Source organism: Haliaeetus leucocephalus, unplaced genomic scaffold (genome assembly GCF_000737465.1).
Source record: "Haliaeetus leucocephalus isolate CR32 unplaced genomic scaffold, Haliaeetus_leucocephalus-4.0 Scaffold517, whole genome shotgun sequence".
Lineage (NCBI taxonomy): Eukaryota > Metazoa > Chordata > Aves > Accipitriformes > Accipitridae > Haliaeetus > Haliaeetus leucocephalus.
This window is the reverse complement of record NW_010972953.1, coordinates 4,143,770-4,161,920: the sequence shown is the minus strand read 5'-3', so window position 1 is coordinate 4,161,920 and position 18,151 is coordinate 4,143,770. Positions and strand designations below refer to the sequence as shown.

The 18,151-nt window shown below is 45.5% G+C and overlaps 2 protein-coding genes across 2 annotated transcripts in view; both read right to left on the bottom strand.

The window, feature by feature from the left end:
- Nucleotides 1-8,572, bottom strand: part of SEPN1 (selenoprotein N, 1) — a 24,818-nt gene extending 16,246 nt beyond the window's left edge. Inside the window, 2 exon segments of the mRNA XM_010576352.1 lie at nucleotides 7,892-8,084; nucleotides 8,568-8,572. Coding sequence (XP_010574654.1) covers nucleotides 7,892-8,084; nucleotides 8,568-8,572 — 198 coding nt within the window.
- The window catches only part of MAN1C1 (mannosidase, alpha, class 1C, member 1), a 65,196-nt gene continuing 53,913 nt past the window's right edge, over nucleotides 6,869-18,151 (bottom strand). Inside the window, exons 8-13 of the mRNA XM_010576350.1 lie at nucleotides 16,881-16,974; nucleotides 13,198-13,313; nucleotides 12,798-13,017; nucleotides 10,453-10,625; nucleotides 9,504-9,619; nucleotides 6,869-8,835 (exon numbers count right to left, since the gene is read on the bottom strand). Coding sequence (XP_010574652.1) covers nucleotides 8,718-8,835; nucleotides 9,504-9,619; nucleotides 10,453-10,625; nucleotides 12,798-13,017; nucleotides 13,198-13,313; nucleotides 16,881-16,974 — 837 coding nt within the window. The 3' untranslated portion in view covers nucleotides 6,869-8,717. The remainder of the gene's footprint in view (nucleotides 8,836-9,503; nucleotides 9,620-10,452; nucleotides 10,626-12,797; nucleotides 13,018-13,197; nucleotides 13,314-16,880; nucleotides 16,975-18,151) is intronic.

Genomic DNA, 18,151 nt, shown 5'->3' with positions numbered 1-18,151 from the left:
GGAGGGGGGGAGAGGGGCCGGACGGGGGCCTCCGGCCCCTCTCCCCCCCTCCGGGCCCCGGAGAGACCTTTATGCAGTCTGGAGGAAATCCCACTTTTTGGCCTTAAATTTATCCGCTGCGAGGACCGTTGGAGGAAATGAATCACCCTTCTCTTCAGCAATCTCGTTGCTTTCCATGGTTTTTCCTTTTAATTATCGATGGGGGAGTGGTGCGTCCTCCCCCCACCCCGGATTTCCAAAGTGGTCTTTGGCCCTCAATTCAGCGTTTCCCCAAAAGAGCCGTATCCTGCTTTTCTACTTGGTTTCAGCTCACCAAAATGGATTTTTTTTAAAAAAAAACAAAACAACATATTAGCGGTTTCACTTGCAGGGGTTTAGGCCCCAGGATTGCAGGGATGGCAATGACTTTGCAGCCACGAGGTGATGGTGCTCACCTGCAGCCATCACCGAGCCTCCGCCTCCTCTACCACATCGTGATCCCCAAATTTGGAGTCGTTGCTACCGCCACCCCACATTTTGAGTCGTTTCTACGATCCTTTAGGACACCCCAAACTTTTCCACCCTCCCTGTGTTCTTTGTGCCCTTCAGGTTCTTCTGCATGGTTGTCACATTGCTCCTTAGCAGTGGCTTGGCCAAGAGATATATATTTAGTCATTTTAATCTTTCCTCATAAATCAGTCTCCTGCTCCTCCTTACATGCAATCCTGCACTGCCACTGAAATCCCCTGATTGCTGGGGAAGATTTAGTACCATTTTCTGCTGCTGCAGGGCTAACAGCACAGAATGTTTGATCTCTCTAAGGGCAGCAGGAAGCGTTAGCATTTAATCCTTTGAAGCTTTTGCTGTTTCCTAAGCCTGCCTAATCATTTTTGTTTTAGGTTTAAGAGCGTTTTGGTTGGAGATGAGGAGAGCATGTCCAAGCCATTAAGAGAGTAGTGGCAGCTGCATCAAGGAAGGAGGAAGAGGCTGGTAATCCTGGGCAGAGCAGGAGCGGAGTGCGTGGAGTTTTGACCGATTCCTGGGACAAGATAAAAAAAATCACACCGTGCATTTTCTTGCAGACCAAGCAAGCAAGACTGGAGGGAGCAGGACTCAGGCAGTGAAGGGGAGGCACAGCCTTCTCCCTGGGACTTGGGCACTGTTCCTCTCTCTGTCATAGATCTCCACATAGCCCTTGACGTTTCTTTTGCACTGAGGGTGCAAGCTTGGGCACCACAGTGGACCAGACTGGGGAGCCCAGTAACAGAATAAACACTGGGTTATTCGTAACTCAGATCAGCGTTGTTACACCTGCATGGCCAAGGGAGGAAGGAGAAGGTTCCTTCTGCCAGATCCACCGTAGAAGAAAATGTTCACGAAACTCTGCCTACAGCTCTTTGCTCTCCACCTCCTCATCCATCAAAGAACTGGTGCTTGGGCTATGGGAAAGAGATGGGAGGAATTAACAGAGCATTGAAATAATGTCTGGGAGCAGAGACAGGTGTGAATGAGTTAAGCACTCAAGCACTTTAAGCAGATGTGCTTTAAAACTTCCCAGACTCATTAGGTTGGGCAGTGAGGTGTGGAGAGCTGTTGCTTACCTCAAATAACCTAGCAAGTACCTTCAGAGCACAAAATGTAACAGGACGAGATAGCTTTGAAACAGGATAAATGTACTTGGGTGTCTGGGAAACGAGCAAGAGCAAGAGGTGATATGAGATGACAAAGCCTGCAGACAGCTAGATGGAGAAGGAGACCTGACAGGGTGGCTGGCAGAGCCAAGATGACACCATTTAGATGAGAAGCAGAGGGGCTCATTTTACATCTGAACCATTTCCAGTGTCATCAGCGACCATATAAAGATGACAAACATGAATTATTTGGTAGGAAAAAGAATGAAAGACAAAAGGTGAAATAATTCAGGGCATCTGCTGGGAACTAATCCTCCTCAGAGGAGAACAAAACCAACAACTCCTGGCTCTACATTGCTGGTTCTTGAGATTACAGATTACAGCGCTCAGGAAGAATTTTAAATATCCAGACATCTGCTGTGTGGCCCACCCAGGCACACCTGTATCAAAGGAAATCCTTGTGATAGAGAAATGACAAGGAAGATTTCCACCAAGAAAATTCACCCAGCAGGAAAAGCTATCCCGGATTTCCCCTTTGCCGGCAGTGAGAGTGTCCAGCTGAAAATAAGAAAAATAGTGATAAATTGGTAGCAGGGATAAAAAACTTGGAGCGACCTTTTTTGCACTAGAGGGATGGGTTTTCCATATGTCGGAGTACACGCAGTAACGCCACATTCCAGGGTGGCACGTTGCAAGAGCAGAGAAACTCTGTCCTTCTTTAAATTGATGGCCCCATTCCCATAGCCTGAAAACCTGGCCTGTTTTATAGTCAAAGCGATCATGGTGTAATGGAAGGCGGCATTAAAATCTGAGCTCTGTGCACAAATGGATAAAGCACCTGGAAACAGAAACCCCCTCTAAGGAAGCAAGTCCTGACCAGACTGAGGCCTAAAAACATTAATCCTCTGGAAAACAGTAAGGAACAAGGAGTATCCAAGTCTGGTTTCAAATGGGGCTTTTCAAAGATGACAAGAAAACCGGAGGTGTGTTTACTGCGGAAGAGGGACTTGCATCCTGCTCTGGGGATGTGCTGTGACAAAGCTTCACAGCCATGGAAAACACAGAGTTCATCCTGGAAAAGGAATGGCCAGCAAAGGCTGCGGAGTGAAGTGAAGTTTGACTGAGACATTTCAAAGTAGATCATTTAGTTGAAGAGCAAGAGCCAATGCCTACTCAATTCCCACGGGCTTGCATTCCTAACTCCCCTTTGGCCTCTCCTATCCAGTGGCAAGCAATCCAATCTGGTGGGTCACTTAACAGTTCTGACACTCGCTGGCTCTCACTAACGAAAGCATTTACAATGCAGGAGTGTTTTATTGAGAGGATTCCTAATTACAGCACAGTACCTGTATGAGGCTCCACAGGGAATGAAGCCAAAGACCCAAACGTGATCAGAAGCAACTGCTGAAACTTTGAACCTGCTAGCACTGGCAGCCAGCGCTTGATGCATCACATCTGAAACAATCAGATAAATAGATCAGATCAAAATGTATGTGGAAAAATACTATGACTGCCAGGCTTTTGAATTCAATAACCAATTCTGCTGAAAGCCTTCCAAGGGAATTTAATAACGCCGTAAAAATGAAGTGTGGGTTACAAAAAGATGCATTTGTTTTCTGGATAGTTTTGTCTTATCTCCTTGTATGGCCAGGCGACAACAGCCAGCTGTTCCACAAGCGATAGATAGTTAATAGTTATCATCTCTACCACTAATGCAACTTTCTTTTATCACAACTTCATTTACAGGAAATTCCTTCTGACATAAAATAGGGCCACGTGTTCCGATGGTGATCACGGTTTCTGAATTTGAATGTCACAGGGGAAATGGGAAATAACCTAGGCTGATCACATTTCCTGGTAAGGTGACTCAAAAGTAGAAAAAACCCACCATAAATCATCCACAGAATTCCCACTGGTGTCCCACATGCCTGAGACTGAAAGGCAGGAAAGCAGCTCAAAGACACACATCTTCCCAGATCCCTTCCATTAGACATTTAAAACCAAACCTCTGGTTCAACATAACACCCCATTTATTTATCTACTCAAACTAAGAACACAGAGGCGTTCCCATCTGGCCGAACAGAAGTCCTGCCACCTTCACCAAGCAGGAAGTATACAGGGTGGGTGCAAGGTAAGAGAGGTGAAATCCCAGAGCCTGCTTCTGCACACCGGGCTCCCAGAGTTGAAGGCTCTGCTTCAGCAAGAGCATCCAGCCAAGGCTCGAGGTGTGCAGAGGAGCAAGGAAAGAGCACAAGCATTTCAAGACACTGGCGGCACGAACATTTCTGTTACCTGCATTGCCGTAGGACAGAAAAATCCCCATTGTGGATCAGGGCCAGGCCTTGGAACAAAGCTGATTCTTGGAACAAACCTCCACTCCTGCTAAACACATGCATGCTTAACTTGATACCTGTGATGAATCCACTGGCCTCAGGGATTTAACTGTGGATATCCGTGAGCACAGGCAGAAGTATTTGTAGAACTGTGGTCTACGAGAGTGGAAATTTTCAAGCATGGCTGTTTACAGCAAAATGCTTTCATCGTGACTGGTGCGGAGCTCCATGCAGGTGTCTTGGTAAGCAAATTTATCAATAAGCTTTACATCCTCAGGCATGCTGGGCAACTAAAAAAACTCCCTATTTGTGATGCAGCCATTGAACTGCAGGAAAGCAGCAGCTCTCCTCCAGAAGTGTATGGGACTTTACCAATACCGTTCTTGCTTACTTGTGTGGAAGAGAAAACAAGAGCAGAGTTTTAATATAACACCAAGGATCTATTTCTAAAGGAAACTAGAACCATGCTATTTATTTGGGGGGTTTCAATTTTGCCAGGCAAAGTATTTTGAGTTACTCCAAGAGCAGGACATTTTTATTTATGGAATTCCCTTAATCTACTATAAAAATCCTCTGAGCTAAACCAGCTTCCCTGTATCCAAATCTCTCGGATAACACAACTCACTCCCAAGATGTTTACTTACCACTAACCATCCCTCTAGGCCAAGCTTACCAGCCAGTGTCTTTATCCCCAGGATAACACTAAGTCCCCATCTGACAACCTTATTTCTCTTGGGAAATTACAAAGGCATGAATTTAGAAACACATTTTTTGTTTTCACAACTTGCTCAAAGCAACTTTATCTTCCCAAGTTGCTGAATATCAAGAGAATGTCACAAGAATGAACAAAAACGTTCCATCACCAAGGGCCACGCAGCTTTGCAGTGACCAGAGGAAAGGCTGCTGGGAGAAAAGATGCCGATCCCAGATCCAGCCCTTGTTGCAGGAACAGTTAAGCAGGTACTCACGACTGCCAGGGTCAGAACAGGAATGGCGTGTGAACACCTCTGCACAGTCATCCTGCTTAGAGTCACAGAGGACACGCAGGCTAAACTACTAGTTCAGTGGCCAGACGCATGGAAGAATCCGGCTTCAATTTTTTCCTTTCTTTTTCTTCTGTTACTTCATTCCAGAAACAATGTATACTGAAGAGCAAACTTGGCGGGGGATTATTTATTTTTTGCTAGAAGAGTAAGACATTTAGTAGAACTCCTGCTAACCCGTATCAGATGGTGAACAAGCAATTTAAGAGAGCTGGTGCAGATGGGAATTGCTGTCCATACACTGACTAGATTACTCTGGAAATCAACATCTATTGTGAAATATTCTTGAAATCAGCCAGTATTGTCACGTAGTTATTCCAAGCATGATGTAACAGGTCTTTGACAGATGGCTTTAAAGAGGATCAACCCAAACATGCTTTTTATTTTACAAGACTTTTATTCTGTTTCACAGATTTGACTATTACAGCAGTGAAATTATTACAAGTGACTCATAACATTTAGTTCCAAATAAAAGTAGAAAAACACAAAAACGATAAAGGAAAGTTAAATGAGATGTGATGTGCGGTAAATGTGTTTTAAGAGCACAGAAAAGGTATATAAAAATACATTAGGATCAAGAATTTTGCAGACAGGTTTTGATTTAGTTACAATTTTAACACCACAGAATCACAGAATGGTTGAGCTTGGCAGGGACCTCTGGAGGTCATCTGGTCCAACTCCCCTGCTCAAGCAGGGTCACCTAAAGCCAGCTGCCCAGGACTGTGTCCAGGTGGCTTTTGAATATCTCCATGGATGGAGACTCCACAGCCTCCCTGGGCAACCTGTGCTAGTGCTTGGTCACCCTCAGAGTAAAAAAGTGTTTCCTCATGTCCAGAGGGACCCTCCCGTGTTTTGGTTTGTGCCCACTGCCTCTGGTCCTGTCACTGGGCACCACTGGAAAGAGCCTGGCTCTGTCCTCTTTGCACCCTCCCTTCAGGTATTTATATACATTAATAAGATCCCCCCTGAGCCTTCTCTTCTCCAGGCTAAACAGTCCCAGCTCTCTCAGCCTTTCCTCATAGGAGAGATGTTCCAGTCCCTTAATGATCTTCATGGCCCTTCGTTGGACTCTCTCCAGTATGTCCATGTCTCTCTTGTACTGAGGAGCCCAGAACTGGACACAGTACTCAAGGTGTGGCCTCACCAGTGCTGAGTAGAGGAGAAGGATCACCTCCCTTGTGCTGCTGGCAATACTTCGTCTAATGCAGCCCAGGATACCATTAGCCTTCTTTGCAGCAAGGACACACTGCTGGCTCATGGTCAATTTGGTGTCCATAGGACCCCTAGGTCCTTTTCTGCCAAGCTGCTTTCCAGCCAGGTGCCCCATCATAGATTGGTGCATGGGGTTGTTCCTTCCCAGGTGCAGGACTTTGCACTTCTGCTTATTCATTAGGTTCTTATCAGCCCGCTTCTCTAGCCTGTTGAGGTCCCTCTGGATGGCAGCACGTCCTCTGGCATTATCAGCCATCCCTCCTAGTTTTGTGTCATCAGCAAACCTGCTGAGGGTACACTCTGCCCCATCATCCAGATCATTGAGGATGTTGAAGAGGACTGGACCCAGTATTGACCCCTGGTGTACTCTGCTAGCTACTGGCCTCTAACTAGACTTAGTGCTACTGATCACCACCTCTATGCCCAACCATTCAGCCAGTTTTCAACTCACCTCATTGTCTGCTCATCCACCTCATACATCAACAGCTTGTCTATGATGATCTCCTTTGACAGTGTCAAAGGCCTTCCTGAAGTCCAGCTAGACAATATCTGCTGCTCTCCCCTCATCTACCAGGCCAGTCATTTCATCGTAGAAGTTTATCAGGTTGGTCAAGCATGACTTCCCCTTGGTGAAGCCATGCTGGCTACTCCTGAAGAATTTTTTGTTGTTCACGTGCCTGGAAATTGTTTCCAGGATTAGCTGCTCCGTCACCTTCCCAGGGATTGAGGTGAGGCTGACGAGCCTGTAAGTAAGTCCTTGGCTCCTCCTTTTTGCCATTCTTGAAGATAGGAGTGACATTTGCTTTACTCCAGTCTTCGGGCACTTCTCCCAGTTGCCATGATCGATCAAAGATTATTGACAGTGGCCTTGCGATGATATCTGCCAGCTCCCTCAGCACTTGTGGGTGCATCCCTTCAAGGCCCATGGACTTATGTATGTCCAGTTTGCTTAAGTATTCCCTGACCTGATCCTCTTCCACCAAGGGTACATCTTCCTTGCTCCAGCCTTTCCCCTGGTCTGTGGAACCTGGGATTCCTGAAGGCTGGTCTTGCTAGTGAAGACTGAGGCAAAGGCAACATTTGGTATTTCAACCTTTTCCATGTTCTGTGTAACCAGGTCCCCTGTCTTGTTGAGCAGTGGGCCCACATTTTCCCAGTCTTCCTTTTGTCACCTATGTTCTTATAGAAGCCCTTCTTGTTGTCTTTGATATTCCTGCCTGAATTAAGTTCCATTTGGGCTTTAGCTTTCTTAACGTAAGCCCTGGATGCTCAGACAATGTTTCTGTAGTCCTCCCAGGTTACCCATTCTTGCTTCCACCCTCTATATGCTTCCTTTTTGTGTTCAAGTTTGGCTAGGAGTTCTCTGTTCATCCACACAGGCCTCCTGGCATTTTTGCCTGACTTCCTGCTCACTGGAATGGAACTCTCTTGAGCTTGGAGGACATGATTCTTGAATATTAACTGGCTTTCTCAGGCCCCTCTTCCCTCCAGGGTCTTATCCCACAGGACTCTTCCAAGCAGATCTTCGAAGAGGCCAAAGTCTGCTCTCCTGAAGTCCAGGGTTGTGAGCTTGCTTTTCACCTTTCCTGCCTGCAGGATCCTGAACTCCACCATCTCATGGTCACTGCGGCCAAAGCTGCCTTTGATCTTCACATCCCCAATGAGCACCTCTCTTTGTTGGCTCCTCTGTCACTTGGAGGAGGAAGTTATCATCAAACCACTCAAGGAACCTCCTGGATTGCTCATGTCCTGCTGTGTTGTCCCTCCAGCAGATATCGGGGTGGTTGGAATCCCCCATGAGGACCAGGGCCTGCAAATTCAAACCTGAGGCTACTCCTATCTGTCTGTAGAGGGCCCGATCCTGTTGTTCCTCCTGGTCAGGTGGCCTACAGCAGACAAGACACCCACTGTAATGTCACCTTTACCTGTCCTCTCTTTAATCCTAACGCATAAGCTCTCAGTCAGCTCTTCATCCATCCCCAGGCAGAGCTCTATGCACTCCAGCTGCTCTCTCACATAAAGGGCAACTCCCTTTCCTCATTCTCCTATCCTGTACTTCCTAAAGAGCCTAGAAAGCTTACCACCTAGAAAGCACAGTATATTGAAAACTGTTAATTAGAAAGGTGATAAATCCAACAGTATATAAAAGGCAAAAATGAAACAGAAAAACGAAAGGAGGATGTGTGTGTGTGTGAAGTCTATTTTATGGCAAACTTCCAGTCCTTTGGCCACTATTAAGCAAAGTCAGTGGATTTCATATAAATTCTCTGTATAAAGGAATGTCTATGAACTGTGTACAATATGGCCCAGAATAAACATCTCATTATCAGGCTAATAGAGCTCCTCACAGAGGAAAAGAAGGTGCTTACGTCATGGTTTCATCTTCCCAATATAATACTGTCCGGAATTGGACTAGTGCCCCAAAATACCATTTTAGGAACAATGCGAATTCCTTTAATGGAAAGGAAATGCAGTAACCCGCCGATGCTGCAGAAGCATGGTGCTGGGCAATGGCCTCACTACTGCACACTTGCTTTAAAGTTCGTGTGGTTGACTGGCAGGGGGTGAGCCTCTGTGTTGAACACCCAGTCGTCCAGGGACAGCACGTCATCTTCACAGAACAGAAGATAGAGGTACCTGGAGCCATAAGGCAAGGGTGGGTGGGAAGAAGATGGACACAAAGGAAGATTAAAGGAAACTCAAGCAGAACTCCAAGCACGCACAAGCAAGCACTGTCAGCAGGACTGTGATGGGGACTGCTATTGGCCTCAGCTGCCACGGTTTATGGTGACACATTTCCTGACTCCCTGTCTCACTCTCCTGCTGGAAACTACCACTCCTGGTGCAAAGGTGGCAAAACGGGATAGGCATCTGCACTCAGCCACCCCACAAACATTAGCTCATCAGCAAAGGCAGATCTGCACCAAGGGGCAGCAAATTCAAGCCATGGTCATGCCTCCCCCGTATGCAGGACATTAACCTGGCAGAGGAGACAGCTGTCTCTTAAACCATCAGGGCTAAATTCAAGGAACCTCAGCAGTCAGAGCCTCCCACTTAGAGCAGCTCTAAATCACAGGAAGAGTCTTTTAAATCTGGCACATGAGCATAAACCTCAAGAGTGCCAATGACAGCAGTGGTTCTACTGGAGGAAACTACCAAAGTTTTGCAGCACCCGAAGTCCAGCCCAGTTTTCCCCACAGAGGATAAGACTTCCCCCTTATTCTTAAAGACTTATTAAGCAGACAAGAGTGTTGATGCTGCAGGAATTATGCTACTCTGAAAGGCCTCTGTGATACTAGACTTACTTCAGAGTCTCTGCGAGGAAAAAACTCTGTTGCATGTTGTCATGGGTTGGGGTTGTGGTGTAAACATCTCGGATGCCAGAAAAGCCAGCTTCTACTCTACAATGTTTTTCCAGGGCCTGAGAAAGGAAAAGAAATCTCAGTAACACACAATAGCATGGAGTAACTCATTAATCATCATCAGTTGCACTACAAGTCAGCTTTACAAATTAAATTCCAGGTTTGTAGTAGCCTTTGTCTCTCACTGAAGAGCATGGTGATTACTCCAGACTCTGGGAATAAAGCTAGTTCTAATGAAATAGCAAGAGAAACATAAACCGCCTAACTTAGTTGATTGATTGACCTTGACGTTACACACATAGCAAAACCAGATCTCAAGTAGCAACTCTAACTGTTTGCGAAGCCTCTTTTCCAGGGCAGTAGACAAATGACAGTTCTGCCACTGAAACGCAGCCCCTGCTAGGATATGGGGCAGCAGCCAACGGGCTATTGCATGAGCTAAAAGAGGTGAGGGACTTTTTGGCTGGGTGGTCTTTGTGGGAAGAAGACGAGACAAAGGGCAAAGCAGGTTTGTTGATTTTCCCTGATCAACTATGAACCAGTGGTTCTAAGCAGTTGAGATATTTCAAACAGAATGTTGACTCCTTTTTGCAGAGGGCTGTTACATTAATAGCAGGTTTTGGTGTCTGCAGCACTCCTCCCATAAACCTCCACTGTTTTGATTGACTGATTGATTTCAGCGTAGCCCAAAAGGAAGAAGAAAACATTCACAACGATCAACAGAGACACAACACTAAATTGTACTATTTTGTGTATTCCTGCCCCATTGCTAATGTGTCTTAGTCTCTAACACAATTTAAATAATTTCTGCTCTTTTCACTGACCGAAGGAAAGATTTCTGTAAGAATCCAGCAGCCTGTAAGAGTTATTAACATGAGTTTTCCAACCGTACCTTCACAACCTCCCAGCCCCACTGTCTGTACTTGGGATTGTGTGTCAGCCGCCACATATACATGTAGCTTTCTACAACTTCTGGACGTAGGATGTAGTAGCGCTCGCTAAGCCTGGTTGCCATGGCTTCAGTTCCAGCATCAAAGCGAAAGGCTTCAGGGCCAAGTTTGGTATCTAGACAAAATCACACACATGCAATGATCAGTTTGAGGAGAAAGCAGGTAAACACTGTCCAGGTGCTTTTATGCTGCTCAGAGTGCCAACATTTAACGAAGGCTTGCGTGAGGTCAGACTAGCAGGTCAGTCAGGCCTGTGTATCAGATCAGCCTCACAGCTGATGTCAAAATAGGGGCAACTCTACAGAGTGCGTGAGCTGTGCCCACTGCCACTCCAGGTGTTGCTCATCCTCTGGTATGTCTGGGTACTATCCAGGTGAGGATAAAATGTTTCCGAGGGTGGATACAACCGACAAGACACAGACTTGGACCAGATTTGGGCATGGAGAGGGCAGGTACAAATCCCCCCCATATACTAGCACTTTTGCTGGGCTGGTATTTGCTCCTAGGAATTGCACTGCCCCTGACCCTGAGAGCAGAGTTTGTCATTGAAGACAAACTCAGAACCCAGATGAGAAAGAACAGAGAGGCAGACTCTGTCATAAAGCCTCAAAGAGAAAACACATTCAAAGGAAAATCTAGCCATGCAGCTGACCCTGCCATCGCAGAGATACTGATACACTGCTCCCAGGAAGGGGGTTTGTTTCACAATTATCAGTCACCAGACAGCCATTTCGCCTGCACTGCGGCAGGGAGGCTGTAAAAAGTAGTACCTGAGACCTGCAATTACTTCTGCCTTTCCTTCTGGCCCATGAGCAGCCTCTTTGAAAAGAAGACATTAGGATGATGGGGAAGGCTTAATCAATTTCACTGGTATTTTATAAACAAAACATTAAGAGCACCTTGGTCTTTTTGAGTGTCCCTTACATGAGAATCTCAATCTCTTGCAAGCATTAGGTAGCACTCAGATCCCTACTTTCACCACCAACCCTTTCCCTATCTGAAAAACAGGGAAATTAAGCATAGAGGTTGCTTATGATCATGCCACAAGGTTTCTCTTGCTGCACCCAAGTGTCTACCACAAGGCTGTGTTTCAGGGAGTCCTTTTATTTCTCTAAATATTTTGCACACCTTCCCTGGGCCCTCCTGTCTGCGTGGGGATCTAACAGTGTCCACTAGTTGGACTATTTGCTGAGAGCCAGGGTGACATGCACAGACATTCTCTGCAAAACAATGAGTTTGCTGAAATGACAGCGCTGTAACCAGTGCAGGCAGGCTTGCTACTGTCCTTTCTATGCTGATGGATATTGTTGAAGGTGAAAATTGGCTCCAGGCGCTCACCACCAGAGGCTTATTAGTTCAGGTGGCTTGTTTTAGTTCTGTAAGTGCTGGGAGGAAAAAAAGAGTTACTTGCAAACATCATTTCAGGTTAGCTTGAAGTTTATTGGGCAAACATGCTGGACACTGGCTGCCAATATGGGCTTGCTGATATGGTGAAGGTGTGAAACAATCTTTGGGAACAGTTAGTGCAGACAGACCTGTGCTTGACAAGGTCCTGGAAAGCAGACTGCTGCTTCACTGCCTGCAGTCTCAGAAGAGCTACAGAGATGCTTACAAACAAAGGAGTGGTGTCCAAAGCAAGCTCATCTTGCTGAAAGCCCTGCAGGCAGAGAACTAACCCAGTCTCTCATTCATCACCAGTCACTGCTCTCCCAAAGCACTGACTGATAAGCACACTGGGTGGTGAAACAAATTTTACTGGACTTGTGAAATGGAAAGACTTAGCCAGCCTCTGCTTAGACAGCTGGAAGAGGCTGAGCAACTTCATTTTTTTGCTTCCTACCAGCAGCTGCAGGTCTCCAACACCTTCCTGTTGGACTTCTCAGCCGCTCTGCTCCATATAGTGGGACACCTTGCCATTAATCTCTGGTAATCTCCCCTTCTTGTCTGCAAAGGGATGCGCAAAGACAGACTCAAACTATAGTCTTGTTGGGACAAGGCTAGCTGTGTGACTGGGAGGCAGGACTAGGATTCAGCTCCGGGTTCATTTCCCAACTCTGCCACAGAAGCTCACATCTGCCTGTCCCTCTGCTCCAGCTGTCCGCTATGTAAAATGTATTGCTTTCTCTTCTAGATAGCTCAGAAAATACAAGTGAAAATCACACACAGGGATGCAGATGTTGCTGAAGCACAAAACAGCCTACTGCCAACCTCTGCCACACAAAAGCTGAGTCTCCTAAGGCTGTAGGCGATCCCTTACTAACATTTTCTAGGCAGCCCACAGGTTTACCTGAGCGTGCATAAGACTCGTGACATGTGTTTGTTATTTCTGCGGCAAGATCCATGTAATGTTGCTTCCTCTCTTGTCCAGCATGTTCAGCTCCAAGTGCTATCATGCCCCCAGAGAAGCAAGCCAAGTGACCCATTTTGTGATCCAAGATGCCACCCCTCCATTCAGCAATGTAGGTCAATCCTCCAGCAGACTTCTTGACCAAATGCTTTTCTATTGCCTAAAGGGATAAAAATCAGGATTTAAGGTTACTTAGGGGATAGTAAGAATAACTTACTTAGTAACTTAGTGGACAGGAGTGAATACCAAGGAAACCCAAAGATCTAAGACATTTTTGCCTGAAACATTCTGATGAACAATGTCCCACACAAAAAATACAGAGCAGCAACCTGCTCCTTACCTCTAGGGCATCATCATACATCTTTTTAGCTTCAGAGTCTTTCTTGTCTGACATCAGCCAAGATTTGATGAGATATTCATAAAAGCTGTCCCCAAGCCCCCCAATGGAGACGTGGTCTGTGGTGGGAAAGCCAGAAAAGAACTTCAGGTTCATGATATACAATGAGCAGTTGCTTTACAAAGAGCAAACAACCATGTCCTATTTAATGCCCTTGTTCTCTCCTTCCTCTTTCCAGTTTCCTGGGGAGAGCTTGCAGCGTTTCTTTTTCAAAAAGGAAGAAAGGTGGAAAGTGCAATCAGAAGAAAAATGTTCTGTCATTTTACAAAGCATTAGTATCCCTTACCAAAACTATTCAGAGGCCTTATTTTGCAACAGTTATTTATACTGCATCTTGAAGATGCTTCCTGTTTATGAAGCAATCATCATAAATCCCAGCCTCATAAACCAAAAGCAATGGCAGGTACTGATAGATCTCTACCCATATGAAGCCACTGGGTGCTGCCTCCCTGCCTCAGGAAAGGGAGAATGCATGTTGGATCACACAGAGCTCCCAGCAAGGGGCTGCTGTAGGGACCTCTCGATTGTGCCATTTGTATTCCTGGCTCATGGTGGGACTCTGTGCCCTGGGGAAGGCTGGGGCTGTTGGCGTATTAAAATGATAAAGTCAGGTACAAGGATGTGCACTGAATATTTTCTTCTGCAGAAATCGGATTTTCAAGGCTATCTGTTCAGAGTACACAATGCTATGACCTTACTGGAGAGGAGGATGCTAAAGAATTGCACTGTGAAATGGGCATGACAGCTGCAGGTTTCTGCCTGGGGGGAACTGCTGGATGGATTTATATCTTTAAACTATACCACAGGCATTCATTCTTTCAAGCAGCCAAGTACTCCCCTTTTTAGATCAGCAAGACAAATTACCCACCATGGACTGAACCATCCCTGTTAATTAACAGTGTCCACCTCTGTGTCTACACGCATCCTCATTTTAAATGTAAGCAGATGCAGCAGGGTTTTTGGAGTTAGCTGTTCAGATTTTTATTTTCCCTTTCACTGTACATATATAAAGTCCTGAGGCTTATTCTAAATGCTAAATCCTACCAACAGAAGAGATCAACAGCCATGCATTTTCCTGACCTGAAGAGCAAATATCCCTGATACAGTGTGTCCAATGATCCATGGAATAATCCATAGCAAAACAATGAGATTAGATGCATGAATTCAGAAAAAAAGAGGACAGACTATTTGCAAACACCGTCTGCACAGCCTGTCTTTAAAGAGAAGCTCTGTGATCCTAAGTGTGTCATTCATAAAATCACCAAAGCAGGAGCTCTGGTACATAATTGCTTTCCATATGGCATCAGCTTTGCCAGCATTTGCCTCCTAGGCACTTTGCATAAACAAATCTCTTATTTCAGCAGGGGACCGTGCTTTAATTTTCTAAAGGTAACAACGGCACTCAGAAGAGGTACAGCACTGCCTCTTCATATAGAAGATCTGCTCATTCAGCCAGGTCAAAGATACACCTTTTAAGAAAATCACAGCAATTCCAAGAAAAACAGCTCCCCACAAAGAGCTTTAATGACAAGAGAGAAAATGAGAGCCTGGCACCTACAGGGAACATCTCTGTGGCAGGCTGCAGCTGCCTCCCTACTTTGGTCCTAATCTATTTCTCACCAGCAGTATAGGAGATGCAGAAGAGGCTGATCAGTCTTTTCCTCACTGGAATAAGGATTCAGACCACAAGGTCATATTATGAGCAACTGCCACAAACAGCCTGTGCCATGAGTTGCCCTCATGACGTGAAAGTCTAGAGAGAGGCTATCTCTAGTCCTTTGGCGTAAATCAGCCTATCCCAGAACAAGTAATCGGAAGCTACTTTTAATAAGCTCCAAGAACCAGCAACAGGCCCCTCTAGATGTCAGCAAGGGGTGGGAGCAGGTCAGTACAATGAAGTAAAATTTGCAGACATAAATAGAATTAAATTAGTGGCAGAAGAGATGAATACTGAGTATCAAGCTGAGTATTTTAACCATCTGAATTAAGAGCACAGCTCTTCAGCTTCTCAAAGATTCTGTGATGATCAGTTAAGGCAACAGACAGGCACTTCTCTCAGCACCAATGAATAGGCAGAACTAATGCTTGTGTCTGGTAAAATGTGCAGTATGGCTGCCAGTTGGGAATAACCTAAAGAAAATGGCATCTCAGGGGTGCGGTAGGGGATGGGAGATTAGCTTTTCAAGTGGAACATATTGCAACAACTCTGCAGAGACAAATGTGGAGAGGAAGCTGAACTGCTTACAAAGGGACTGGATAACTTAGAAGATCAATTAATGGGACAAACACAGAAGCCTATTTTCTTTCCTCATGGCACCAAAGGACAGCTCTGGTTTAATGGGACAACTACAACAATCCAAAATGCTTTGTTGGGACACCTTTCAAGCCAAGCCCTGTCAATTACCATTAGAGGTGCTGACATGGCAGTTAAAGGTCAGGGATTGCTCACAGCTAGAGCTCCCTCACTGTCTCAGATGATGGCAGCCATGCAACTGCCTGTCAGTTACAATCAAAGCTATTAATACAGTAGTTAGAAAGGTCTGGAGCCACCTAGCAGAGCAAACAGTGCAACAAGACATGGGGACACAAGGTAATGCAATGACTCAAAGAAAACTGCTTAAGCAATATAAATGTAATCCACTGACAGGTTAAAACCAGCTTCTGCAAGAAGAGACTTTTCTTTCTTTTGACAGAGAAACACGAAATCCAGCAACTCTCCCTTGCCAAAACAAGCAAACCCTTAACAGAGCGGAAAGTTAAGGTCAGAGATCTGGGGCACAGCAGCAGAAGTAGCCTCTCATGTTCCTCCCAGAGGGCAAGCTTCTGCCCTTTGGTGGCACAAAAAAAGGGGTACAGTCTCTTCTCTGGGTAAGGAAGAGGCTGTGTACGTAAAGCAGGAAAGTAAATAATCTTTCTGTGGGTACACTGCTTCTGATATTTCCTTGCTCTTTTCAAGTCCTTTCCTGGTTACTGCTCCTCTTTCGTATCAGAACAGTATCTCATTTAATGGTCATGTCTTTAGTGCTGGCCAGTGCTGGGTTCCCAACAAGAGAAAAGAACACATACTTGTCTCACTTTTCTTGCACAAAATTGCACTATGCAGTGGTACCATGGTAACAAGTACACGAATGCACACAAGAGAACGCATCCCTAGATCCTAGGGGGATCTGAGACTCTGTAGGCCCTCTGCCTCTCCAGGTGGTTCCTTACTTGTTACAGCACACTCAGGAAGTAAATCTCATAGTGCTTCTGTTCATAGCCTTCACGTCCAACTCCCAAGTAGGTCTGTGGGCTATGTGATGACTGCAGGATGAGGTCTCAAAAAGATGTGCTGATTTCTAATATCTGTGTGATGAACCATGTACTATTATCCTCCCCTGTGCAAGAGAGGCCTTAATTCTCTCTGGAGGTGAGACACTTAGCTGGAAACAAGGCTGATGGAGTAAGTGTACAATTACTATATTGCATCTTACAAATCGGGTTGCATTATCTAATCACATGTATAACAGGCTGCCTGACAAGACATTTTCTTGGCTTGCTGCTCTGACAGTTGCTATTGCTTCCTAAAGAATAATGGAAAGGCTGAAATGCTCCAGGCAGGATTCTGAATGCGGAGTGATACCTACGCTGCACCCAGTTCCCTGTCACCGGGCTGAGAAAGTTGGGGTAAAGGCCCTGCGGCTTCTCAACTCTGTTCAGGACTTTGCGGATGTTCATCACCTAGGAGAGATGAGAGACAAGAACTATGTTACTTCTCTACTGAAAAAGCTGACAGTTTTGCACTGTCACTGTGAACTCTGTAATTTATCAGTACTGATCCCTGGCTGAACAAGCACAGCAGCCTGTAACGTTGTGAATCATCATGCAAGCAGAACCCAATGACATGGCTCTCCGGCGAGAGGTCTGTGATGGAGAAACTTTCGGACTGGACTCCTCAGCACAATCTTTATCCAGCTCTGTGGGATTTTAGAAATGATTCTAAAAATCCTGTAAGGCAAGCAGTTCAGCAAGCAGTAGAAGCAGCTTGCTAACAGTCATCCAGAAGCAATCCTGAGGGTTTGGGATCTGGGTGGAAATGTACGAGATGCAGAGGGTGATTTTTTCCATGATCCAAAGGGAAAGGAGTGGCAGGGATGAGTGACTCACACAGTACTTAAATTCACCATGTGGTCACTTAACATGATGAATTGGGGCCTTTAATTTCAACAACAGACAGCTCCTTTAATATGCTAGACCAGCTGTACTTATTCTCTAAAACCTCCCTTGGCTTCACCCCCATTAAATCCAATAGGCCTTTCCCATAAGGGACAAAGTTAAATGGTATGCAGCATAAATATTCTATTATAACCTACAGAGCAGCTAATACACTCTAAACCTTTTATAAAATTAGACAATTTGTACGCCAAAAGCTGGCTACAGACTTAAGTCGGTGCTTCCAAGTAAGTCGTCAGGCTGCATAATATTTACTGAAGTTTAGTAGCATGGCATATTAATGACATGTTTGAATAAAAGACACAGATGGACTTTATTCTTGCTAAAATCACACAAGTCCCAAGCTGCAAGTTAATGAGTTGATCTGTTCCTCTGAAGTAATTTCCCACAGGATGGGCTGTTTGAGCCCACATCATCCTACATTTTTTCTCTCAGGGGGTGTTAGGATGAATGCAATACATTTTCTGTGGCACACACCAGGCATGCTCAGCGCAGGAGAGTCCATTAGAAAAGTTCTGCCCTTATCCCTCTATGGGCTTAGAAGGCAAAGAGGAAAACATGTTAGGCTGGGGACAGAGGCTTGACCCTGGCTCAAAATGCCACAGTTTGAACCTGGAATATGGATGCAGTTCTAGTTTTCAACAGTGCACCTTCTTGCCCTTGGGTTTTCAGTGCTCATTTTCCC